Source organism: Micromesistius poutassou, assembly GCF_964030765.1.
Source record: "Micromesistius poutassou genome assembly, chromosome: 17".
Taxonomy (NCBI): Eukaryota; Metazoa; Chordata; class Actinopteri; order Gadiformes; family Gadidae; genus Micromesistius; species Micromesistius poutassou.
This window is the reverse complement of record NC_140287.1, coordinates 11,981,620-12,009,491: the sequence shown is the minus strand read 5'-3', so window position 1 is coordinate 12,009,491 and position 27,872 is coordinate 11,981,620. Positions and strand designations below refer to the sequence as shown.

The 27,872-nt window shown below is 43.6% G+C and overlaps 1 protein-coding gene across 2 annotated transcripts in view; it reads left to right on the top strand.

Annotated features, from left to right (window-relative positions):
* crim1 (cysteine rich transmembrane BMP regulator 1 (chordin-like)) overlaps positions 1 to 27,872 on the top strand; it is a 76,711-nt gene that overhangs the window by 26,485 nt on the left and 22,354 nt on the right. For both annotated transcript variants that reach the window (XM_084482453.1, XM_084482452.1), the window contains 5 exons: positions 15,792 to 16,034; positions 16,874 to 16,994; positions 17,916 to 18,040; positions 23,994 to 24,176; positions 25,368 to 25,565. In XM_084482453.1, coding sequence (XP_084338579.1) covers positions 15,792 to 16,034; positions 16,874 to 16,994; positions 17,916 to 18,040; positions 23,994 to 24,176; positions 25,368 to 25,565 — 870 coding nt within the window. The remainder of the gene's footprint in view (positions 1 to 15,791; positions 16,035 to 16,873; positions 16,995 to 17,915; positions 18,041 to 23,993; positions 24,177 to 25,367; positions 25,566 to 27,872) is intronic.

Here is a 27,872-nt window from a genome sequence, read left to right as displayed (position 1 = left end):
AGGTACACTGAAGCCTCCAGTATAGTGGCATTGATGTGCCGTGAGCGGACAGTCCATGCATGGCCAGGGTATTTATAGTCACCATTTGGCCCAAACACCGGTCTCAACGCACAGTCATGCACCCTCCATGCAGACTTTCAATGCTTAAGGTACAGGCAAATCGACATTGGAACATGGCTAGGGCCTTGATGACAATTGTTTTTATTCACGCACAGCGACTATGTATTAGGAAATTAGAATCATTCTATTATTCACACAATATACCAAACACCATTTCAAGATGCATCCTCAAACTGCACAGTAGACATCATACCCAAAAGAGAGAAAAGTCGGCCGTTTTATTATAAATCGATCCTCGGTGTTAGAAAGAGCAGTTGCAATAACCGGTGTGTTTCACTTCATGTGGTATTGTCCCGAAGGATTAATTTCAGTGTTTGTTTACTCTTCGATATCTACTGTGACTGGAGTGTACACATTGTCTTTTAAGTGAACAAACAACCTTGGTGATATTTAAGTCTCTTGGCAATGGATCAACCTATTACAGTCTACTGTTATAGGTCAATACTTAATACTATTAAGTAGAAGGGCTCCAACTGGGAAGAAAAGTAAGGAAAAACACCAAGTACCTTTTCTAGGACTGATCAAATAAAGTCAAATACAATCTTGGTCGGCTGAAATTCAACCAACTCTATGACTAATCGAAAAAAGAAATCTGTACCTTATCTCAAGATTACTTTTCTCTGCCACAGTATATTCTAGTCTACCTGCTATTCTAAATATCACATATTGCTGTTTATACATACAAGTGCTGTTTGGAGAAGGTCAGTTGGCTTCAGATCTTCAGATCTCTTAAACTCCGTTATAAAACGTCTCACACATCGGACGATTCTATCTTTTGTTCTGGTGTTTAATACAATAGTTTTCAACGGATGGAGCAGTGATTTGTGCGTTAAACATGGAAGTTGATTGAGAATCGCAGACAACATGAAAAAAAAATAACTTATGCCCTATTTTCGGTGATACACCTACATAGATTTAATTACTTTACTCTTGACATACTTTTCGTCTTTTTTTAAAATAAAATAGTGCCAGACCAATGACTTCTTTGGTATCAATAAGTCTGGAGCCAAGGGCTTCATTATGTTTCGACTAGCAGTCGTCCTTAACTTGGGCTAATTCAAAGTTGTGAAATCCGGGGTGTTTTTACCGCCGTCTTTTAAGTTGTATAGTCTATCAAACCAAACCATATGATTATTAAAAAATAAACTACAGAGCCTTCACTATTATTTGTATTCAAAATGAATGTTATTTCTAACACAATATATCACTCAAAAATAAAGTACATTGGCCGGCATATGTCCCTCCTGCCGCTGAAAACAATGGATTTTTTCCTCATGAAAAAGACACCAGCGAGCAATGCTAATTTGGTCCATATCCACCAACCAACTGACCAATCAACCAGAACTTGACTAGCATTCAAGAGTTGTTGACCTTTTGACTGCCACTCTACATGGAACTCCCACATGTGTTGCACTTTAACTCTTATGGTCTCACTCTGGTGTGCTTCCACCTGGTGGAGAGTACAAAAAGACACGACATGGCAAAAAAAACAACTTAAAAATTTCAGCTGTGTGGGTGTGTGTCTCTGTGTGTCTTGTTATATAACACCTCAACATGTTTGGACTTTACTTTGGAATGTACTGATCCTCTTATTCTCTCCTCTCTCTCGCACACACACTTTCTCATTCTCTCTCCCTCCCTCCCTCTCTCTCTCTTTTCCTTTCTTCCTTACAGTAAAACGGAGGCCATAATTCATGTTTCTGTGTGAGAGAGCAGGCCTTGTTTTCTTTTTTTGTTCATCCACCTGCTTGGCTGAGTATGCACGCATGCGAATGGGTCATTTTACAAGCGTGTGTGTGCACACACACGCACACACGCACACATACACACAGGAGATTGGGACCATGGCAAAGAACAGAACGATTGGAATGGGCTTTCATTCCCCTTTGTCCTTGCATTACAGTTTTCTGTTTGATTGTCTCTCTATCCTCCAATTATGATTCAATTGATATACTTCACTGCCCGAGCCCCATTCTTGTCCCATTTATAAGTCTTTGAATTTGGGATTGTTTCCATTTTTGTGATATCAATTATTGAGGTGCGCCTGGTGTCTTCATTGGGTATGCATGCAGCAGCGAGCAAGCTTTCTCTCTGTACGGTCTCTCTGAATAGCCATTTGAAAGAAGAGAGAAAACGAAATGGCTCGGAAAATGTGACATGTACGCGGAACCATGAGCCCTTTTTAAAGATATCGACTGCGGAACGACAGGAGAAACGGAGACGGCGGGCGGCAGTCTGCGTTAAGAATCATTGGGTCCCCGGAATGAGAGTTTTTCCAATATCTTACATCTCCTTTCCTAAAAGGCATTCCAAAAGGCCGCCGCTGCCAATCAATTGATCATGCCTTGAATTGAATACTGAAGGCAAAAAACAAATCACCGTCTGCTTATCCACTTTGATAAGTGAAGACTGAGCTGGTCTGAGATTTTACTGAAGTGAGTTCCGTATTTGACAAGCACCCATTTTCATTGTCAGGCCAACCGTAAAACTGCGGTTCATTCTGAACCTGTTCCACAATGTCCCTAAGGCCTGTAAAAAAACATGAAATGTATTTGCATTCTCAGTCCCTGCTTACAAACATGCTGAAGACACAAACATTAGAAGAAGTGTTTTTTGGAAAATGTTATTGTTGTCTATATAGAGATTTGTCTTTATAGAGTATAGGGAATTTTTCATACATTTAATGCATATGCAGTTTTCGGATATAATACAGGAAGGTAGTACGGTGTTCTTACACAGTAATATTCTACAAGTGTATTGTACCTTTTCCTCTTCTTATTTGTATTGTATTCCTCATGAATAATGTATTATGGATACTAGCAATTCTAGTGGAGGATAACTGTGGATAAGAAGACATTAACCTCAGATTTTCTTTTTAATAGGTGCAATAATTAAGACCGCTCAATACGTGCCATAATACAGCCTATAAGATCTACTTTGCCAAGGAAAGCGTGGGTCAGCACTATGTTTCTCCACACATGCACACACACGCACACACACACACACACACACACACACACACACACACACACACACACACACACACACACTGTTCAAAATGTTAATCTCAAAAACATCACAAAGTAATAATAGAAATGAATCGGCAGAGAGGGAGACAGAGGGAATGGCTAAAAGACAGGAAATGGAGAAGCAGAGGTGAATTGGAAGGTATACAGTGAAAGTGTGCAAACTGAGATAAAGGGAGAGAGAGAAAGAGAGAGAAAGAGAGAGAGAATGGTGGCGATGACGGGAGAGAGGGAGAGCAAGCGCCAGGGAGGCAGTCCATAGGAAAGCTGTTGCCGGCAAAAGGAAATGTTTCTCTGTTCTTCTGTCAAGCTACTTCAGCTACTGTGACATGCCTGGCAATCAGCATTGTGGCCTACCAAGGCGTGCGTGCGTGCGTGCGTGTGTGTGTGTGTTGGCACCAGTGTAAAACTAGTGTGTGTCAACATGAGTGGGAAGAGTGTGTGCATGTGGTTGCAACTTGAAGTGTGTGTCTTTCAGTGGTTGTCAGCATGAAGTGTGTGTTAAGCTGTCACAGCTGGTGGTGTTTCTCGCTGAGGGTGAAATTGTTCATTTTTGTGCTTCAGTCTAAAGCTGGCACTCTGCATTTCAATGCAGACACACACATCTTTCTCATGCACATCACACCTAAACACACACAATCTGTCTAGCCCTCTCTGCCTCCATTTTTCAGCCTATGGAAGTTGCCTAATTGTTTACTTTCTAGTTGTTTGTGATATAAAAGATGTGACGATCCACAAACAGCACACAAAATAGTACGCACACGCGCACACACGCACACACTCACACACACACTTTTAATAGGTACAATAATTACAACCGCTTTTTGGTAATTATATTGCCTACAAGATCTTGGCCCAAGTTCGCTACAGAAAGTGAGGACCAGCACCATGTTGCCCCCGAATCCCCTTCCTTCCTATCGTTGCAGTAAGCCTCTTCATGCACGGCTTCCCCCGTCCCGTTCCAAAGTTCAAGCTGTGTCACAGCTTTAGGCTCGGTGTTCTTGGAAATTACATTCATACTTTTTTCCTTCGCTCCAGAGTCAGGGCTCTTGTGTGCCTGTGAGGGTCTTTATTGGGAAATGCCTCTGAATGGGAGTCGACAGACGAGACGTTTTGCCTCCCAGTGTTTTTGTGCTTGACAAGACATTGATATATTTGCCATAAGACCCTGAATGTCTTGCGTTGAATTTAGAATAGGGCCTGTGGATACGAGTGGGTGTACACTGTGTTGTACCTATGTGCGGCATGTTTTTACACAGACTGAGGTGTCGGGGAAATGACTTTTGTAATTTTGTGGGCTTTTCTCCCCACTGATGCCCTGATAAGAAAAAAAAAAAAAACATCTCCAGTAAGTGGCGAGGTGGGCTAGGTGGGAGAAAACTTGGGTGGACTAGTAAGAAAAAACCTCGCTTTGAAACTAGCTCTCACGCTGAGCTCCTGCGGATCCTGCCTCCAGCACATCTCTCACTCTCTCTGTCTCTCTCCCTCTCTACCTCTACTTCTCTCCTTCTCTCTACCTCTAAGTCTCACTTCCTCCACCTATTTCAAATCAAAGTGCTTTATCGGCTTTAGAACACGCTATGCTTCATCCGTGGATTGACGTTCAAATGCTGCTGTAAAAAATGTAAAAAATGCAGTAGCCAGCGATTTGGATCCTTTTTCACACAGCAAGCCTGTACACAGTTTGCACTGATCCCCCACCCCGCCCCCGTCCCGTGAGACGCAGCCCTATTGGATAGATTACATTTTATTGTTGCTAAATCATTTTGCCAAACGTTCCGTATCATTATAATTGGCCATTATAAAATCAATATAATAGGCCATCAGAGAAGCAGACCCAACTCTGCAGCCTCGAAACACTGCTTCGACGTTTCTCTTATTCTGTTCATGTTAAGATAATTAACGATGCATAAAGTATTTATTCGTATAAAAAATATGCTGTTTTTATCTCATGATTTACTCATCTTCTAAGCGTCGCTTTTTTATTTTACTATGCAGGTCTTCATGCACATTTTGCAAAAAATACCATTTATTTGTGTTAAGTGTGTTAAGGTTTAAAATGGGTTTGCACTAGACCTATTAAAAGCCTTCACAGGGGTCAGTACGAAAGCTCTTCTATAGTCTCCACTTATACCGACCAGCAAGATCAGTCAAATGCACCTACAGTCCAGTGCTGCCAGCTCCCATAATACTCACCTGGCCAAGCTTTATTAAATATGGAGCCGGTTGCTAAGGTAACAAGTCACAACCAGGGGCCCCGTGGTAACCCATTAGTCTCTCTTCTGTTATTATTGTTGTGTTCAGTTTTCTCACATGACATTCAAGACCACCTACTCTATTTTATAGTGTTGGTTTCGTCTCATGTTTATTCAAAAGTACATGCTTGTCTGAAATTCTAATAAGCTGAGTGAAAATGAATTACTAAGCTGCCGCGACTCAACAATATTATGCCGTGATACTCAATTAAAATACAAATCGATCATATCAATGATAGGCTTGGTTCGCAACATTGTGTCCAATTGATAATCAATGCTAAGTGAATAAATCAAAGTGGATGAGGATGACTGACATGCTTCTCGAGACGCCATTACTGTTTCTCCAGCGGCGGCATAGACTACGATGCCAATCACTGATTGGCCCGTGTAAATAATCAACTACGGCCCAGTCCCTGATTGGCCCCCGATTACATTGTTATTACCGGAAATCAATCTGGGCGGCTAGAGGTCCAGACTGATGACCTGAAACAGAATGTGAAGTCATGTGATCAGGATGGTCTGCAGGCTAGGAGACCAGTGGAGACCGAAACATCCTTCACTGTCTGCAAAACTGTGCTGTCTATGCTGTCTGCCGGTAGATAGATAGGTAGCTGTAGATAGATAGGTGTATACTTTATTGATCCCCAGGGGAAATTCAAATTCACAGTTGCGTGAAGATGTCACACACAGCATACGCATATGCACACTGTCAATGCATATGAACATGCTCACATGGAAGGAGCATGGTTGTGTATTTATTAAAGGCACAAGATGGTATGGTGGCTTTGCTGGTGTTGAAGCACATAGGGGTCTGGGTTATAAATACATATAAACTGCAACAAAAATCCTTGAAACCGTCAAAGCTCCTTTCTTGATTCAGCAGTTTTTATCTTTACTTTTCAGTATTTCTCTGAAACGTTGTTAAAGGTTAGGTCGGATGTCGTTGTATTCTATGTTCCCCCGGCTCACAGGTGTAGTCCGCCTATTGATGGATTTAGATGGTTTTACAAAAATACAACCATACAAAAAACCTCCACAGGTTACATTGGTCAGCTGAGTCCATTGTCGCGATTTATTAGATTATGGTGCTTTTCTCTTCAACATCTATTGATCAGGCATGATGGAGTGAGTATGTATAGTATACACACACGGTGGCATAGAGATTTGTTAGTGAAAAGCCAAATCCACCGTGAGGGTTCTTGAAGAGTTGGAGAATGATCTATTATTATTATGTCACAGATGGAAAAGTTGGGACATGGGAGGACGCTTTTAGTGCGCAAATCCTGTCAACAAACTAAGTTGTCTTTTGTTGGAACTATTGAAGGGCGGAGACGGAGCTTTGCTCAGGTGGAGAAGGAACGAATGAAAGGAGCAGTCTCACGTGAGACGTCTCTGAGTACAGAGCGCAATAGTCACAGAGAGAGAGTTAGACACAGCTGAGCAGAATGAGCGTGTATTTCAGAGCACTGATCCGACACCGAGCCCAGAGGAGGCGAGGGAGGAAAACAGAAGGCAAGAAGATAGGGTGATCAGGTAGAGAGAAGGAGGAGAGAGGGAGGGAGAGAGGAGGAGAGAGGGAGGGAGAGAGAAAGAGAGGGAGAGAGCGAGGGAGAGAGAGATGAGAGTGACATGACAGAAAAGGGGGTTAGGAGAGGACGTGCCTGTGTGTGTGTGTGTGTGTGTGTGTGTGTGTGCGTGTGCGTGTGCGTGTGGGGAGCAGTGGAGAGAAGCGTGAGGGATAAGAGATGAGAGGAAAGGAAGAAGGTAGGAAAGGCTGGGTGGATCATTGTGTCGTTGCTTCCAACAGAATCCCCCATGAATAAAACAAGAAGACACGCCGCCCCCTCTCTCTCCCCTCACCTCCACTCCACTCCACCTCCTCAGGTCCTCACTGCCCCCCCCATACCCCCCAACCCTCGCCCTCTGATCTGCATACATACCCCAGTGTCACCCACATATATCTCTCTCTCTCTTCCTCTCTCGTCTCTCGTCTCTCTCTCTCTCTCTCTCTCTCTCTCTCTCTCTCTCTCTCTCTCTCTCTCTCGCTCTTGTTTCTCTCTCTTGCTCCCTCTCTCTCGTTTCTCTCTCTCGCTCCCTCTCTCTCATCTTTCTCTGTCTCTGTCTCGTCTCAATCTTGTCCCTCTCTCTCACATCTCTCTATCTTGTCTCTCTCTCTCTTTCTCGTCTCTCGTCTATCTCCGTCACTATCTGTCTCGGCTCTCTCGTCTCTCGCTTTCTCTCTTTCTCTCTTTCTTTCTCTCTCATCTCGTCTCGCTCTCTCTCTTTCGCTCTCTCTCTATCCGCTGTGCTGCAGAGCTGATAACTAGAGCTTGTTAGCTTTCTTTCGATGCCTCTTCATTTCACCTTTTATTGCTGTAATCTCGTTGCATCATTTGTTCTCTTTTTTTCTCTCTCTCCCTCTCTCCTTCTCTCTCTCTTTCTCTCCCCCCCCGCCCCCCCCATACCAAATAATCAAAGAAGAGGGAGAAGAGAATAGAAACACTGCGGTTTGGATTAAGGGGGTTTTACTGGCCAAGCTGGGTCAGCACTTTACGACGGCACGTCAGCAGGGAGACAATGGAGCACGGTGCGGGCGGACCAACAGGTAGTCAGACACAGGAAGCAAGGCAGTGGGGAAGGCCGTACTGGTGTTCCGATACCCACCATGGATAGGCCCCGGATGCGACAGGGACGGGAACGAAAGGAAAGGGCCCCCGTCTTTGTTGTTCTGAATATCGTAAAAAAAGCTTCATCTCGGAAAGCATTCCAACCTTCGACTACACACGGGATGTCTCTCATGTGTCGTGCGACGCTGCAACGTTCTGGCAGTGTGTTGTTCCCCTTTACGGTTGGACGTTAGCGCACAGAGAGACGCAAGGAAATGAGAAGGGCGTTTAATGGCTGCTCGCATGACCTTACAGTTAAAAAACAGAAAGGCCCCAGCTATAGTATGTATTGTTGTATTGTGTTGTCCTATTTTTAGTGGGGACTTTAGGTACCCACAAGACCATTAGAGGTTTTCATTGACTTGTTTTTGCGCACACACACCGATACACACTCGCAAATGAACACATGCCAACCATGATAAGCCCCATCAATTACAGTAATGCTTTCTTATTGATGTTGATCCCTAGCAATATTTGAATTTCTACAGTGACTAGTTGAAAGGTTGTTATGGCAACCACTTCACATATTTCATGATGGATTATTAAATGTTTGGTTGCCAAATGTGTGCTCAGTTTTGTCGGCGTGTGTGTATATAAGGTCCAAGAAAATCCATGGTTGCAGCACTAGGAGTTCATTTGTTTTATAAATGTGTTGCAATTTAGAATTTAGAATTCGGTTAATGCCTGAAAAGTAGTCTTCACAAATGTAGCCCTCATTGAATCATTAAGTAGTAGTAGATCTGGATAAAAAGACCCACCATGCTTCACCCGGGGTCTTCTTTAAAGTTCTCATCAAGTTACAGCACGTTCCACAACTCTTCCCCGCAAGTCTCCCTCCAACGGATTTGAGCCGTTAATAATCAGATTTTCCCATCCTATTTTCTTGTAGTGGGTCATTTCCATATTTCCTTTTTTCCTCTCCTATTCCTGGGTATTCAGTTTGTTTACCCCGGGAGGGATCCACAGGCTCTTTTTATTTGTTGTGTGTGTGGCTGTGTGTGTGTGTGTTCCCACTCTTTCATGTAGTATTTTTTTTCTTAAAGCTTGACTCCGGGTCAGTGAAATGGGATCAATCTTACTGGCCACGTATATCTCATATTCATCTTTATTCCAATATCTGACAGCGTTCACGGTGCTGGATAAGCTGCCATTATATTGTCTTGTCAATTTCCCTTTTCCGTGCTCTGCCCTCTTATTGACAATTCTGTTTTGGATCTGAGCTATTCTGTTCAGTTTGAAGAATGGCTGTGGCCAATTTCCTATAGAAAGTTCCAATAAACAAACGTTGACACATATGAGCTGCATTTTCCACATCTCTCAGATGAACATAGTGTAACTATAGCTGTCAACACTTAAAAGCTGAAGTGTGGTGTAACATCAACGGACCGGACCAACTTTGTATCTGCCTTATACTTAGCTTAGGCTGCTGAATCAGTATTCAGATGACTTTAGCGTTGGGTGGGTGTTTTGGCCCAGCTCCACTGGAGCCATCAAACCTTGCTTGTAATGAGGGTCCAATCAGCTTCTGCGTCGGGCTGGTGGGGAAACGCTGCCGTGACAAACAGTGGAAGGCGCTCCGCTGCCCGTCTTGTGCGGCTCCTCCGATTGGCGCCACCCGAGCGCAGAAAACATGTGCGTAGCTTAAATTCCCGATTTGAATTTTTCCCACGTTGTGAAATTGTAAAAATGTTTGCTTGCGGAGCAAGGAGAAAGGGCCAATGGCGCGATGCTAATGGCGACACAGTGAGACGTTCACAAAAGAGCCCCGGTGCCTGTGTAGCATTCCACTTCTGTTCAGTTTTTCTTTTCTCTTTTTGTTTAAAAGCGTGTTCTATACTTTTCTGTTTCTTTTTGTTCTGTTCTTCTATTCTGTTGTATCGTCTTGTGCCTCTCTCTGTTCCATTTCATCCTGTCGTGTCCATTTTTGTGTCAGGCTTTATTTCCCCTCCATGTTTCCTCGATGCCAGGGGAACTGCCAGCAGAGAAGGAGTTTCTAGAAATATTGGTGGTGGCTCGGAAGGGTTGGGATGTTGCAAGTGAGAGAGAGCTGTACCATCAGGGGAAGAAGTATACAGAAGAGTGGGCAATTATGTGGCTAGAGTAAAGGGAGAGATGTTGGATTTTCTTCAGATATTTAATGTGTGTGTGTGTGTGTGTGTGTGTGTGTCGGTTTTTTAAGCTCTTCTCTGTCAGCAGTCTATTCTGATGTACTTTTTCCCTATTCTAGGACAGAAGGCATTTGGCTATCATGAAAAAATTCAATCTGTTCTTTTCTTACGTTTTTTCAACTCTTAACTCTTTCAAAGAAACGCCACTGTATCTTTTGAAAGTCCTTAATGTAAGAACCAATAGGTAAACAAATGTTTGTATTTTGCTACTAAAATCAATTTTATTTTGGTCTTTAGCGTGCTGGCGTAAGAGTGGTAAATTAACTGCATACAAATTGATACCAACATGTGAGATTTTAATATCGGGGGCTGGTCTCTTTTGGGATCAATTGTTCAGTGGACAAACATTTGAGAAGTATGATTTGTGAAACCTTTGGTTTTTGCAATGTACCTCTACCTCCATGCACAAGTATAGGCTGAAAATAGCTGATCACTCTGTTGGACAATAACTGGTGTCGGTGACCTTTTGAGGTTCCCCTGATTAGTTTGTGGATCTGGAGATCGGGTAAGTCTCTGTTGAAGTGGAAGTCGATGTCCAACCAAATGGAATCCTCACAAACCAGAGTTTCAGCCCAAGCTCCGAACTCCGAAATTGTTTTTAAAAAACGATTTGTGTGCCTATTATTGCCATTTAGCGCAGGCCTGAATACTTCTCAATTCAATGTTTTCATAATGAAGAACTCTCTGGGGCCGTGTTTGTTAAATAACAGACAGTAAAACAGTCAAAACTTCTGCGTTAGTGCACATGTTGTGCTTGGCTGATGTGTGTGTGTATACAATCTTGGTTGGGTATGTGTACTTGAGTATGACTTGTGTTTGTGTTTGGTCGTGTTCTTCAGCTTAATTAATTTTTTGTTTGTTATTGTAGCAATATAACAGTTAGAGAGTGTAATCGCTCCTAAACACAACCCCTGCAACACACACACTGCCTCTTCTTCCATGCTTTCTTCTTCTAAAACATGCAAAGCCATACTTACAAGCACAGCCGTATAGAAGGACAATCACACACTAATACTCTCACATTCTCAGATCTTCCCCTTGAGAGTTGAAGACAGAGAAACTACAAAGGCTTAGCAATGAGTGTACTACACTTGTTCTTTACTCTCTCTCTCTCTCTCTCTCTCTCTCTCTCTCTCTCTCTCTCTCTCTCTCTCTCTCTCTCTCTCTCTCTCTCTCTCTCTCTCTCTCTCTCTCTCTCTCTCTCTCTCTCTCTCTCTCTCTCTCTCTCACACACACACACAGGTGCTGCATAGCAATACCCCAGACCGTGGCTCTGTGTGTGAATGTGGTATTATTTCAACAGTATCTACAAAGTATGAAGCAATTGTACACCTAGAGAAGGAATATCGATAGCATAAATATATGCAAAAGAATAATTCTCGCATTTGCATTTGTTCGCATTAGCAATTTGTATCTCAGCTCAATTGCAGATGAAAAAGCCCAACAACCTCTACCCAACATATTTTAATGATATATCTATATTATTTAAAACTAGTAGTGCAGAGGTATTGCATAATTAAACATAACACCGGCGATAACTCAATATTGGGTGAAGGTTGTGCTGATCTGGTGGGCCATGTAGTGGTAGAACAGGGCTTACAAGGAGCCAGCGTCCGTAGGAGAGGTCCTAACACGTGGCGCTTAACACTCTGCTCCTCCCAGCCTTTGGAGGTCGTTTCCAGAGAGAGCCGGTTGGTGATGGAGGCTGCACAGGGCGTGACCCCTTGGTCTTTTCTTGGGGGAAGTCTCGGCTGCTCCTATCAGCGCCGGCCTTAATTAAGCACCGTCAGTTCATCTGACAAGATAACAGGAGCGCAAACAAGAGCAGGGGGCCAAGGGGGAACGAGCCCGGGGTGCTGCCTGCAAGCTAACATCATCACCCCTGGGGTAATGAGACATATTACCTTCATCAGATGTGTACCATCGCCATGGCAACAGAGGCTTACTGTGTGTGTGTGTGTGTGTGTGTGTGTGTGTGTGTGTGTGTGTGTGTGTGTGTGTGTGTGTGTGTGTGTGTGTGTGTGTGTGTGTGTGTGTGGTGTTCTTGGGATATCTGAATTATTTCCCGAACGGGAGTTATATCCTCTATTATAGAAAAATCCAGAGCGGAAATGTGATGGAACGCTGGAAACGGTGAAGTCACAGTGCCGGACGCTGACCGTTGATTCGTGTTTGGCTTTCAGCGAACAGATTAGCACGAGCTTGGCACTTGGTGTGAGTGCTTTTTTAAATATAATGTAATATATTTAAAGGCCCCCAGCTGTTTTCATTTCCACCGTGAGACTGCAAACCACCAGGACTTGTGTGTGTGTGTGTGTGTGTGCGTTTCTGCGCGCGTGTGTGTGCGTATGTATGTATTAATCAAAAACACAGAGAACGAATATAACTAAATATTCATATGGAACGGTTTCCCGAGGAGCTAGTCTTGCTTCTGGAGGTCCATACTATTGAATAAAATAACATTTCAGACACACACACACACAGACACACACAAATCGACACACACACACACACACACACACATACACACACACACACACACACACACACACACACACTTTGGACTTGTCTGTCAGTTAGGATGAGGTGATTTAAGGATGAATGACAGCCACAGAAGCATAGAGGTGCCTGTGCAGTGTACACATTGTGTGTAAGGCACCGCTGTGCATCCTGTCTGGCTGTATGACCCGCCTATACTGTGTGTCTGCCTTTGCAAGTGTGCATGCCTCACACTGCCGCACAGTCTCAGAAGCCGGCGACGGGAAAACTTCAAAATAAACATAATGTAAATGTCCTTATCTCGTCTCAGCCGTAACCGCAGGCTCTGTCACTGATTTTAAAAAGTGCCGTCAGTTCCTGTTGTTCACTCCACTGTGCGCTGTCTCTCATTTCTCTCTCTCTCTCTCTCTCTCTCTCTCTCGTCTTTTCTGTCTCTCTGTGTCTCTCTCTCTCTCTCTCTCTCTCTCTGTCTCTCGTCTTTCTCTGTCTCTGTCACTGTCTCGTCTCTCTATCTTGTCCCTCTCTCTCTCACTCACTCACTCACTCCCTCTTCTCTTTCAGCTCTCTTTCCCTCTCTCTCACTCTCACCCTCTCTTCTCTCTCTCTCTCTCTCTCTCTCTCTCTCTCTCTCCTCAGCTCTTTCACTCTCTCTCTCTCTCTCTCTTTCTCTCTCTCCTCAGCTCTCTCTCTCCTCAGCTCTCTCTCAGCTCGCTCTCTCTATCTCTATCTGCTCTCTCTCTTTCTCTCTCTCCCCTCCCCTAAAGCTTGTTGCAGTGGGTAGAATCTCTACGGACTTTACCAGGCCAAAGCGTTACCTAAACATATGACATCTTACCTAAAACCTGACCATTTCTAACCCAGTATGGCTAACCATCGTTTATCGTTTCTGATCGTTTACTTCAACATGTTCCTCCAACACGATGCCGTCCGACAGTATTAGCCCCAACCATGGTACCAAGCACAAGTCCTAACTGAGATTGTGGGTAGCAGCAGTTTTAATCCCTGGTTTCCAGGCCTTTGATGACTTTGGCTCCCTTCTTCTGCCACGTGTTCAGAGGCAGAATGTCCATGGAGACCAGTTGGGGGATTTGGCTTCCTTCACTATGACAGCCATGAGGCTCAGCCTCTGAGTGCCTAGAGACACCAGAGCGATGATCTCCATTAGTGAGCGCTAATTTTGTATCCCATAGGACTGCACATTAGGGATACAGTACATTATTTCGATTGACGAGCGATATGTTGTTGTGTGCTGTCTTAATAAATATATATATATTGTTCATATTCTATTCTATAGAATATAAACTATATATTGTCTATATTCTATTCTATAGAATATAAACAAACTTACGTTTGTTTATATTCATTAATAAATCATTAATAAATCATAAATCATTATTCTGAACTTATTATTAATTATTCTGAAATATTACAACTGGTGAACAATTCATTCATTTTAATTATTTTGTGTTGTGTAATAAAGGAACACTTGCATGCTAATTATATTAAGTTGTCTTGCACTTCACCTTTACTTTTGAGTATGTTGCATTTTCAAATACATTATGAAAATGTTTTACTGATTGGGCAATTAATAGTGTGGTTATTCATTTAAAAACGTGGACTTTAAATATTTAGTGCAATGTCTTATGTAAGGCTCTGAGGAATGAAGAAGGACATCTACTGTTTGGTAGATGCTGTTCTGCAAAGTTCCTTACAATACCATTCCCTTATAAATAATAAGGGGGATAATCCTTTTAGAGGGTGAATTCTTAGCCCCTGGCTTGAGCTGGAAATCAAAACATAAAAATGTGTTTTGGGCTGAGTGTTCGAAGAAGGATGGGTAAAGTGTAATGTTCTCTCCATGGTTATGGCCCACCTCAACTTTGTACATTTGTTATTTGTATGTAGCACACGTTGCGTATGAGCACAATAATAAGCGATGGTGTTTTTAAAATATTTATAATGCTGCTTGGCGTGCTGTGTGGGGCGGTACTGTAAGTGTCCAAGAAGCTTATCCCTCTTGGAAATGGCCAACCAAACACTGTGGCATTAGCATGCTCTCTCAGCGCCTGCATCGCAATTTGCTAGAAATGCCAAAGCCATCTGTCCGCTATTAGTGTGTGAATTCCCCTGTAAGAATAATCAGGGTTTTTTTGTTGAATGCACCTCGATTTGAGACTGCTGCCGGCTCATTTCTGACCAATCAGGTCATCTCTGCCCTGATTTGTTCAGGAGAATTCCGCCTGTTGACCACAGGTGCGTGAAATGCAACACTACTCAAAGGTGGAGAAACACAGGGAGGGAGAGTGGCTGTGTTTTTGGTTGTTTAATGGCGTGTTACCACTGCGCGGTGCGGTACGGTTCGGTGTGGTTAGGTGTGGTACGGTTCGGTGTGGTTAGGTGCGGTACGGTTCAGTGTGGTTAGGTGCGGTACGGTTCAGTGTGGTTAGGTGCGGTACGGTTCAGTGTGGTTAGGTGCGGTACGGTTCAGTGTGGTTAGGTGCAGTACGGTTCAGTGTGGTTAGGTGCGGTACGGTTCAGTGTGGTTAGGTGCGGTACGGTTCAGTGTGGTTAGGTGCGGTACGGTTCGGTGTGGTTAGGTGCGGTACGGTTCAGTGTGGTTAGGTGCGGTACGGTTCAGTGTGGTTAGGTGCGGTACGGTTCAGTGTGGTTAGGTGCGGTACGGTTCAGTGTGGTTAGGTGCAGTACGGTTCAGTGTGGTTAGGTGCGGTACGGTTCAGTGTGGTTAGGTGCGGTACGGTTCAGTGTGGTTAGGTGCGGTATGGTTTGCGTTTCCACAGCCAAAAGTGGGCGTGGTCCCAAAATAAGCACACTTTGCCGAGCTTAGCCGTACCTATTTTTCGGTACTCTCGCGGTCTGAAAGGGTGCCGAAAAGTTTGTTTCAAAACCGTGCTCTCTTCCTTCTCTTTCCCTTCTCTTTCCAACTCTGGACTTGGTGCACACGGCGGCGTGAATCCGCTCACTCCTCTAGAACCCCAGACTGTCCCATCACCTCATCGTAACACACACAATGCCCTTACAATGCTGCTTCTCCCCCAGACTCCCGTCCCGACTGCTCCAAGGCCCGGTGCGAGGTGCAGTTTTCGCCCCGCTGCCCCGAGGACTCGGTGCTCATCGAGGGCTACGCACCGGCGGGCCAATGCTGCCCCCTGCCATCCCGCTGCGTCTGCCGCCCCTCCGGCTGCCTCCGCAAGCTCTGCCAGCCGGGACACCTCACCATTCTGGTCACCAAGGCTACAGGCCGCCCGGGCGAGTGCTGCGACCTCTACGAGTGTAAGCCCGGTGAGTAGGTCGCCTTTGAAATTCCACGCTCGTACCTTGTAATCTTTCCAAGGTTTTTTTTTTTCTTTTTTTTTTGTGAGACAAGGATCAAAGATAAGTTTTAAGACGTGTGTGTGTGTGTGTGTGTGTGTGTGTGTGGAAAATTCCTGGAGGGAAAAACGCAGGGCTGCCATGTTCTGCACGTTCAGCCGATTGTGGTGGTTAGATTGTTGATGCACTGTAGAGCTTGTTGGCCTTATAGGCCATATTGGAAAGTTGGGTGGGTATAGCTTCTAGAAGCTTTGGGGGAAACTATGGAAACCCATCAAAATGTTTTCCTACGTCGCTGGGTGGGGAAATGGAATGCAGGACTACCAGTAATGCATTGATTGGATGGTTAAGGTGAATGGGGTCTATTGGGATTTCGAGAAGCTCCAATTCTGGTTCTACGCACAGACACCGCTGTAACGGTACTATACCAGATGTGTGGTTAGGTGTACTCATTTAATACTGTAGTGAGAAGAGTGAGACCTGGACTTGTTCCCATGCAGCCCATTTCATTCATTCATTTGCATACTTGCTTTCAATGTCTGGATAGGCTAGGTAGTCGCAACGGCTGTAATCATATGTTAAAGTTCTCCATGCGACCACAGATGCATGATGCTGGTTTACAATTTGTGACGTCAATGTGAGAACCATCCTAATTGAACAGGATCCCTGCCAGGAGCCCCTCTCCATTCAGCTCCACATCGGTACAGCCAATGAGGTCTAACCAGGTGTGCATGGTTAAACAGTGACGTGGATCATGTAGCCTCCTCCAAAAAGTCTTACACAAATTTGGTGTATATTGTTGTCTCCAGTCTACAGCGTGGACTGCAGTGCCGTGGAGTGCCCTCTGGTCCAGCAGGGGAACTGCCCACTAGACAGCTATGAGACCCAGGTCCGACTGACCGCCGACGGGTGCTGTACTCTGCCTACTAGGTGAGACAGAGACGGGCATGTTCAGAAAAACAAATGGGTACAATTTCGTTGTTGGCTCCCTGATCATCGATAAGCTCGATCGCCTGTGCATTAACTTCTCGGCAAATGAGTGTACATTTACTAAGGCAAATCAAGTCTGAATCGAATATACAGTTTCATTGACTTGGTGAAGATTAGGCTCCGTCTTCATTGTTTATCAGCCTTTTTTACAGTTTATGTTGAATATAGCGGTGTTGGGTTTTCCTCCTGTTTAGTTAGTACATTTGCACGGAAAAGCCATGCTATGCGTTTATGTGACCAAAGGGTGAATTTTACTCTAAAACATATCATGTTGAGTCTGTTATCGAGAATATTTCATTCTGAAAAGAATGGATGTTGTTTACAGAAATATATGTATTCGGAGGATATGTTCACTGCCTCTTAACACCTTATACCATTAGACCACCAAAGTGTTCGTTCAGCTGTTATTCACTTGACAGCTTGCAGGAAGTCTAGAAGCAGAATAGATAAATATTCATCACCTACCTCCCCCCCTTCACACACACACACACACACGCACGCACACGCACACACACACACCCATTGTGGTGAGTTCAACAGAAAGAGCTGCTGATAAAGCAGCCTGAATATTAGCCGGTGAGAACTGATGTGTGCAATAACTAACAGAGACTACCATGTGATTCAACAAGCCGACTATCCGCCCTGCTTCACTGCTTTCTCTACTGACGGAAACGTAAATGCTCTTTCATTGTAGAGTGAAAATGAATCATGGGCTGTTGTGTTTGTGTGTGTGCTGTGTGCGTGTGTGTGTGTGTGTGTGTGTGTGCTTGTGTGTGTGTGGGTTCTTGCTTGTGTGCACGTGCTTGTGTGTGTGTGTGTGTGCTTGTGTGTGTGTGTGGGTGTGTGCTTGCGTGTGTACAGGTGTGAGTGTCTTCCAACAGGTAGCTGTGTCGTTCCCTCCTGTCCACCAGGCACCTATCCCCAGATGGTCGCCAACGGCAACGGCACTCCAGGGAGTTGCTGTGACCACTACCAATGTGTTAATGGTGGGTGAAACACACACACACACACACACACACACACACACACACACACTTACTCTCACATGCACACATTGGATGTTGTGACAGTCACAGGATTTATTAATATTTTCTTTTATATGTAGTAAAGCATACAATTTTACATATCAGTTCCAGAACTCCCAATTATAAATAAAAACACATGAAGTTGTGGAGATCATTTGATGTGAATATTATTGGGAGTGATCTGAATACCATGGGTGATGCTTAGTGTTGAGTTTGTCTGCCTACGGCGTGGCAGAGGCTGCACTATGTATGCCTTTTTTTCGCAAGACAAATTACGATTTTTCTAAGTACGATTTTATGGGTTTGTAAAACAAAGAGAGGCATATTCTTTAAGGAGCGGTTTTACCCCTATTAAGCCCCCTTAAAACAAGATGTTGCAAAAGAGCGTATCTAATCATCAAAGAAACAAATAGGGTCTCCAGCAATGTTTTTCTCCTTTGTACAAAGAGTGAAGCTATACAAACGATTATGCTCTATGGGTTTGAAACAAAACAGAACCCAAATATCTTGAAGTCCCAAAGCTACAGCTTTGAAGTAGTGAGGTAAATATTGATGAGAGGGAAGAAGAGAGGGAGAGAGGGTGAACGTGGGAGAGAGACAGAGAGAACCAATGGCATAAGAGACAGCAGGTGCAGCACTTATAACATCATCAGTCAAACAAACATCTGTTCATTGCTACGACAACTCTGTCACTATGGCAACGTGCTGCACAGAGATCTAGCAACAGAGGGGTGTGTGTGTGTGTGTGTGTGTGTGTGTGTGTGTGTGTGTGTGTGTGTGTGCCTTTCACCACGGTGAAAGGCATTGTGCGTCTGTTTGAATGCGTCAGTCCAAAAAAAAAATCTTTGTGTGTGTGCAAAAGAGAGGGAGATATAGAGAGAGCAGAGAGATTGAAAATCAATAGAGAGCAGCTGTAGGGTGCATCGCGCTGCAGTCCCGATAGCCAATAATAATCCCGTCTGACCCAACACTATTGGAATCCACTCAGGAGCCCCATTTGCACCTGCAGTTTAAATCATTTTCTGATTCCGTGTTCAGAAGCCAGTGGCGTTTTCTCCAGAGGAGGAAGGGGGGAAGAACGGTGGGGGGTTTCAACTAGAGGGTCGGTAGTTGTGAGCAACACTCGTGTCTCTTCCTCATTGTGTCTGCTGTGAAAAACACAGTCCACTTGGAAGTCGATTAGTTTAAGTCTTCCTACGGTACTCACAAGAAGATATGCGCTTCAGGGGAAGAGGTTCCTTAATATTTATTCCCACCCCCAAACACACACGCACACACACACACACACACACACACACACACACACACACACACACACACACACACACACACACACACACACACACACCAGACACATCAATTACTTTTCCACACTGCCTGCTGCTGTCGCTGTAAAAGTAAAATGTCACAGGGGTAAAATGTTTCTTTGCTTTGCTAAAGGCTTAACTTAATTTATTTTGAGTGAACAGAACTCTCAGGGAGTTGCCTAGATCTATTTGAGTGATTGTAAAGCCGAGCAAAAATACAAATAATAATCTTTGTATCAAATTATCAACCTTTTATTGAGGGCCGAAGTTGCTGCTAAGTTGTAGTGTAAGAGTAGTGTAGTCTAGTAGTGTAAGAGAGGAAGCAAGCAGAAAAACACCCTTTTCCTTATGGATGTTAAAGGAACATGGAACAGGCTGTGAAGGTTTCCTTTTTCCGCTTCAGCACGCACATTTGGGAATCATTCTGAAAACGTATAAGCGATGATGGGCAGATGAGAGGGTGAACGAGGAGTGTGTGTGTGTGTGCGTGTGCCCCCACTACAAGGGAGATACAAACTACAAAAGTACTGCTTTATGTGTCAACGTAGTGGTTGAAGGAAGCCATCTGTGCTGGAGTACATGCACAAAGTTAATATCATAGACTCTCTGGCATCTCTTTGGAGTGGTCTTTCTCTTAACTCAACACACCACACATATATACACACACACACACACGCTCTCTTACTCACTTAATTATGCCATAAAAGTTTGATGCAGAGTACTGGCATTTTGAGTTAATTTGTCCAAAGCTGCTCAGCTTGGATACACACACACACACACACACACACACACACACACACACACACTTACACAGATGCAGAGCCTTTGTCTGAGTGTGTGAGAAGGTCACACAGATCATTTGACTAACAATCCATATGACATAAATGAGCACTTACCTGAATCTATAATTACACAGAAAGACGCTCACACAATCACACATACACAAAATCACACAAACACACAAAATCAGAAATGCACACACACGCACAACAGTCATGCATACACAGACATCCATGAGCACCATCAGCAAAGCACATTCTGATTATTCGATTAATCTATTGATGCACAAAATTAAAATATTCCCATATGATGATTCTGCACCTATTAAGATTCACAGGGGAATGTTGTTATAAACTAGATGTAAAGTGGTAAAGTGGTGTTTGTATTCATTGTCATACTTACATTTGCTCTAATAAATGAGTTATTAACACAAATTGACATCAAAGTCAAATTAGAGAAAACTGAGTGCTAAAATACTCATTTGAAAGAAAAATGCCATGTTAACCGTAACAAGATTCGATCCATTCCTCTATCTGCTAGGGTACATTAGCTTTTATCGGCCGGTCACACAGTGAGCCGCAATTGGGAGTGAGGGTGCAATCACGACAACTTTGAGCAGTATAACTGTCCTTTGTTAACAGCCCAAATAGAAAAAAGAAAAAAGAAAGAAATGAGCAGGGAGGGAAGAATCCAGTTTTAATGGCTGCCAAGCATGTTTGGAGCCAGTGTTTTTGAATCCTGACAAGCCTTGCGTGCAGGTTGTATATGGACTTTGGCTGGTGGAGGGATCTGGCAAAAGGGAAAATCCGACTTTGGAAATGGGGTGAAGCTCGTTAAAATGAACGCTACCACGTACACACACTGAAACACGTGCCGAGTACACAAAGGTCTCTCTTGGCATATGCCAAATTCAAGATGCTTTCTGAGGCAGAGCAGAGGAAGGGAGGAGAGAGATACAGGGACAGAATGAGAAGAAAGGGGGCAGGGGAAGACTGAAAGAGGAATGAGACAGAGGGCGGGGGGGGCTCACAGACAGACAGACAAGGACAGGATCGCCCAAGGCAAAATCAGTGAAGTGACCTCCATCTCATCTTTCAAAGAAATGCAACTTCTTCTTTTTTTTTTTTTCACCAAACTCCCTTTCTCCGTCTAAATATTTTTCTCTTGAACACTTTTGCTCTCTTGTTGAGACATATTCCACTTTGATTAAAGCCTTCTCTAATGGGGGGGTGATTGTTATTCCCCAACTCCACCAAGGTTGTCTGCCCTGAACACCCCATACATGCCATCAGTCACATCCAAATGGGACACACGCATCATTGCTAAAGCACGGATGGTCATGGGGAATTTGATGGAAGGGAAAAGCGGGGTTTGGGTACAGTAAAGGCCAATGGAAAAACTAGGCCTTATCCTCCTCCAGGCCTTCTAATACTGGCTATTTTCAACATGAGCAAACTGGACCCAAAAAAAATGCTGGTAATCCAGCCTGTGTATGCGTCCGTGTTATCCCCTTCTCTGTGTCATGAGCCAAAGGGAGTTTGGGAGGGAAGCAGGTGAGGTCTGACAGCCTTAAAGCCCAGCCTCACAAAAGATGGTGACCGCTCGCCAAGTCTCAGCAGCAAGTGGCTGTCACTAGTTCTCCAGGAGGCTTTCCATTGGTCATTAGCGGTGTTGTCTCGCAGCGAGTGAGAATGGGATGAATTCCCATTTATTTCGGCTTTTGTATGTGTGTGTGTGTGTGTGTGTGTTTGTGTCTCACCACAAGCAACACAACATGGAACCCAAGAGGAGGCTTTCACTCATTCCCTCACTAGTTGTCTGTATCTTTCAGCCAGGGTGCCTTTCAAGACCAGTGACTCAGTGGGGGTTGGGTGTGACACCTGGATTCTGGGATCAAGGCTTGGGTTACCATATATCTTTCAAGCGTATCTGCAGTCTTTCTGCGCTGATGTCTATGTGACCACAGTGACATATCTGTGTGAAACACCATGGGGGAATATATGTGCATGTTGATAATATCCCCTTTCTTACGCTGGCTCCACACAGGCAGCATTGCCATTCCACTATACTCGCAGCAAGAGAAAGAGAGTGTGATTTGCCAGTGTATTTCGTACTAGAAACGATTGTTCGGGAATGTTATTAAAACACATACACGTTAACGTGTTATATTAATTAAACTGTATTTGCCTATTTTTGCGATACACATATACACACTGTATAATTAATCCTTCCGAGCATTCAACTTTTTCCTTATCACAACAAGCTTATTATTTTTTTTTACAAATAAATTCCCAAAGTGGCATATATATTGACAGACATCTAACAGTTTCTAATTAAACATCTATGTAGCTGGAAAGACCAGTGTGAAATTGATTGGCTACATTGGTACTTCAAACCTTAGCTATTCTTCTATTGTGCCAAGTAATCACAGATACATGTGTGCATCATAGATGTCTATGCATATAGCATGTAAACATGTTCAGTGTGAGACATTCAGCACTTTAAAGCGTAGCAGTTCAGTAATTCCTGTGGCAACCTCTGAAATTCGCCGTCAACTCCCAACTGCCTGAGTGAATTCAGCGTTCACTTTAGTGGATCATCTGTAGTAATTTGATCTTAATTAATGTTGCTTTATTTCACCTTGATCTGATTTTAATGATTGGTGGATTTTAATTCATTCATTCCTAGAAGTGTTGCTACACAATTAAACATGATTATTGCATGCGAAATGTTAAGCTGACATCAAAAAATGTAAATGTATGTTAACTTAACGTTTTTATCCAACAGAAGAAAAACTATGCAGTACATTCAAATAAAAGTAATAATGACACTACTTTTTAACCCAATTTTCCGCCCGGTTTGCGCCACCCACGGCAGGTTCAATTTTTAAGTCTGGGACACCCTCTTCCTTCAATAATGAAAAAAGAAAAATAGGTGGAGGGAGAAATGATGGCGAAAGGGAGGGGATTGGCAGAATAGAGAGCGCAGAGAGCTAAAGTACAGGGGGGAAAGGACAACGCTCTTAACCTGAACATGGGCTGTTGAAAAACAGGGATCAAATGTGTGTGTGTGTATGTGTGTTAGCTTGTGCCTTTGGTTGCTATGGATACCAAGATGTGGCAGATGTTTTCTGTTTTCTTCAGACATACACAACACATGTGTGCGAAGAAACACACAAACCCAACCCATACCTGTAATATCTAGCCTGCGTCTGTCAGTTTATGTTTACAATTCAGTGCAGGTGTTCTTTATCAGTCTTTTCCACATGTTCTCTCCTCAACCATTCCTGCACCTTTTTGCTCTATCCATCATTGTTTTTGGCCTCCATATGTTCAAAGTTGTTCCCACACCCTCTCATTCATGTCAACCGCTCCTCTGGATTATCAACAAAGAAAGAGAGGTTGAGCGATCCACAAATGCATCGGGGGAGGCAGCCAGACATGGTCCTCAAACACATTGCACTGTGGGAAGGGTTTGATTTTCAACTTGCGGTTAAAACTTGGAAAAACCGGGCATTGGCCAATGCACAACAGGTATGCAGCCCCAACCAGCCCTAGAGTACAAGACTACATGACTCTGGCCAGGTGAGGCTGTTTAATCCAGTCACACCCACTCACAAGCATCTTAGGTCAATTTAAGCCCCCCCCCCCCCCTTTTTTGAATATACCTTTAGTATTCTCCTTCCATTAGTTCTTGCTAGGAGTGTCAATGAGCCGTTGCATAACTTTCATCAAGTATTTGCTATTTGAATGTGCATTGTTAATAAAATACCAATCTCTTACATGATCTTGGGATTGTACCCTCCCCCTTCTGTCGTTTCATGGTAGACACCAAGTCAGTGTGTCTGTTTGGAGGGGTGGAGCGCGAGGAGGGCGAGCTCTTCCAATTGGACGGTTGCCGTTTCTGCCGATGCAAAGGGGGAGTGGCCAATTGTTACCATGCCCAGTGTGGTAAACTGCGTTGCACACGGCAATACACTCCTCCCGGAGAGTGCTGCCCCGTCTGTGAGGGTAAGACTCACACACACAAACACACACACACACACACACACACACACACACACACAGACACACACACACACACACACACACACACACACACACACACACACACACACACACACACACACTATTTCCAGCTTACCTAATGTTTTGTTTGTTTTTGTTTGTTTCCATATACTGCTGGAAGCCGAGCTATCCATGTCGTTTACTGTTACAATGATAAATGGGGAATGTTAATACGAATAAAAAATGACATGACACATTGACACCACCATTCCCAATCGTTACAAACCGTGAGTAACTGTTTCACCCCTAATATATATATATATATATATATATATATATATATATATATATATATAATTATTTTTTTAAGCAAGCATGGCAGAATCTTCGGATCAATGAGCAGGCAGAGATTTCCGATTGACACACTCTGATTGGCCTTAAGGGTCACAGGCAACTCAAACTGCATAAAATCCACTGACACGTTATATTATATATATTATTCCATATTTCACATATTTACCCTGCATAACCAACAGATTCCATTCAATCTGTATAGAAAGCCAGCCGTGACTGCTTGCACTCGGTAATGGATGTGAGGTATCTTGATTCAATGTTACACACTGGTGAATGTGTCCAGCACTGGCCTGTGAAAGTTGTTATTTCAGATCGCACCCTACCCTAACGCGGAGAGAAAGAACACAACGTGCTCTTTTGAAAATGCATCGATTCATTCAGGGGAATTGTTTGTGCAAGTGGCAGAAACACACATCCCTTGTTTATGGCGTCCCTGCTCGGTGTGGCTGTGAATGCATATGAATGTTTCTGCATATGCAACGGCTATCACAAGTTTATCCGTGATCGTACACATCTCCTATTTAATATCACTTAAAGGTGGCATCCGTTTTGAAAATCTGCCTCTTCAGGCATCACAAGTGGGTGTGTCCACCTAGATGTGTGCTGGATAGATCAGTCTACCAGCCCTCCCAGTGGACTGTAGCAAACGTTGCTCATCCATCCGTCATACATCGAGGTGGACACGCCCACTTGTGATGTCAGAAGAGGCAGATTATCAAAACGGCTTGTAATGGCTAGACCCTCTCACACCTGGTGGTATAATATGTCACCTTTAAAGATTTTCCAAACTATTTTTTCAAAAATGGTCAAACTAAGATTCCGCCCCATCCTGACCCGCAGATCCCATCTTCCCCGCGCTGAGCGCCGCCGGTTGCTACGTCAACGGCCGCATTGTGGGCCACGGCGAGCATTGGCGTGAGGACGACTGCACCTTTTGCCAGTGTGTGGCGGGCGAACGGCGCTGCGTGGCCGCCGCCTGCGCCCACAACTGCCTCAGTCCGGTCAAGGTTCCCGGGGAGTGCTGTCCCGTGTGTGAAGGTAAAGACGCACGCACACACACACACACACACACACACACACACACACACACACACACACACACACACACACACACACACAGAGACACGCATTCAGGCCCACACACACACACGTGTGCACAAACACACATACCAAGACACTCACGCACACACACACACACACACACACACACACACACACACACACACACACACACACACTGAAATACAACTTTAGGGTAAGTACAATCTGTAAAATCGTTGTGTCCGAAGTCGTAAAATCAGACCCAACAAATTGGCGTCAAGTATTCACATCAGTTACGAGGCGAATATGATGCATTATTCAATGACAATTTTGCCAGTGAAAGAGACTTTCAGCCCTCAACCTATAAAGCCGGATGAAAACAAGCTTATGCTCCGTCCTTTAACCCAACATATCATATGTATTCAGAGGATTCAATTATAATGGAGTTTCACTCTTTAATCCAACTGTAAAATAGTGTAGCGAATGGCAGTTCACAGAATGAAAGTAGGTCATCACTCTTTCAGAGAAAGTTAGTATCCAATACTAAACTTTTTCTATACAACTGCACCCCGTGATGGTGTCAAAAGCAACCTAGATTCACGTGCATGTAATTAATGGCTTTTAGCACCGACTGCTATTGAGATGAAGGATGAATGCATGCAACAGATGGTGATAATAGGTCTCTGAATGTATTTCTTTCACTATGGATGCAGTAAGAGGACTGTGTTGAAAACCATGATTTGGCTATTACCTCCACCATTTCCTCCAACCTGTACGGTGACCATGGTGACTGACAAAGACTCCTTATTGTGATTGGTTAGACAAATTGATTTTGCAGGCTGGAGCCGCAAAACAATCACCCTTGGTGCATTTCAAATTAATGTCGCTTTTTTGGCAAATGGGAATCGTGTCGGATGTAGTCAGTTCCATAATTTATTATAATTATTTTACTGACATGGGAAATAAAACTCTGCATCTAAAAATGTCATGTTGCAGATAGTTATCGTGCAAATATCACCAGCTGTGTTGTGCTTTACCCACCTGAAACAAACACAAACACACAGCAAGACAACCACACACACAGACATACAGTATACATAAAATAATATGCATATAAGACATGCATTCTCTGTTGTGCAGCAGGTATTCCGTATTTTTCGAAAGTAGGCTTTTATTCTTGAGCGGCTTAGGTAGATTTTGCAAACACAAATATTTCAAAGAAAAAACTATTTTTCTGTGATTTGCGTTTCAGTTATTAAATCTGATGTTCCTAATGCTTTCACGATGTAAAGCCCATATGCTAATTTACATTAGAGGTTTGCGAGTAAAAGATGTATAGTAAACATTTGCATCACTTTATCACTTCAACAACACAACCCCATTTTGCCGCACCTGCGGCTTATAGAAAATGCATCTTTATCTTCAAAAAATACTGTCCACATCACACACTTACATCAGGGAGTAAGTGTATATGCACGGCTTAGTCAACATACAACTGAATAATAGGTTATGGTTATTTCCCTGTAAGCTGGTGAAGCCCAGATTAAATCTTTGTGATTGCACGTTTGTGTGAAAAGCTTGCGCACACAAACATCAATTAGATCAATATTTTTATCGTTGTGTAATTAAAGTTACGGAGAGTCGATAAAAGTGATGTCCGCACACCCCTTATAAATTGATGTCAAACTTGGCCACAAACAAATATGTGAAAAAAACGTATTTTTATTATGTTGCCTTGGAAACAGACGGAATACAAATGGCTGCAGAGGTACAGGCACGCAGGTGTTCATTGCTGGCCCAATTTTTTTAAATATGGAAGAAAAATATGTGGGAATATGGTTAAAAGTAACAAAAATTTTAGTTCTTGACTTTGGAAAACACAAAATAATACGGTATGTTGAAACGGGTCATATAAACGAGAAGACAAGGTAACACCAAAGACACTGACAAAAAGTAAGAGAGTAAAGTAATAGACTGAAGGGGTGTGTGTGTGTGTGTGTGTGTGTGTGTGTGTGTGTGCGTGTGCGCGTGCGTGCGTAGTAGCGTGTGTGTGAGAGAACGAGGGGCGAGTGCAGGGAAGCTGTTTGTGGCAGTCACCTTGAGGCAGATGGCCACAGTGTCAGTTACTGTTTAATGAAGTTCACACACACACACACACACACACACACACACAACCACTCACACACACACACACACACACACACACACACAAATTAGCTTATGCTTATATTCTCTTTTATTTCCTCCTTCCTCTCAAACACACTCCCTCAGACTGTTGGTGTTTTTTTCTCTCTTCCTGCTTCG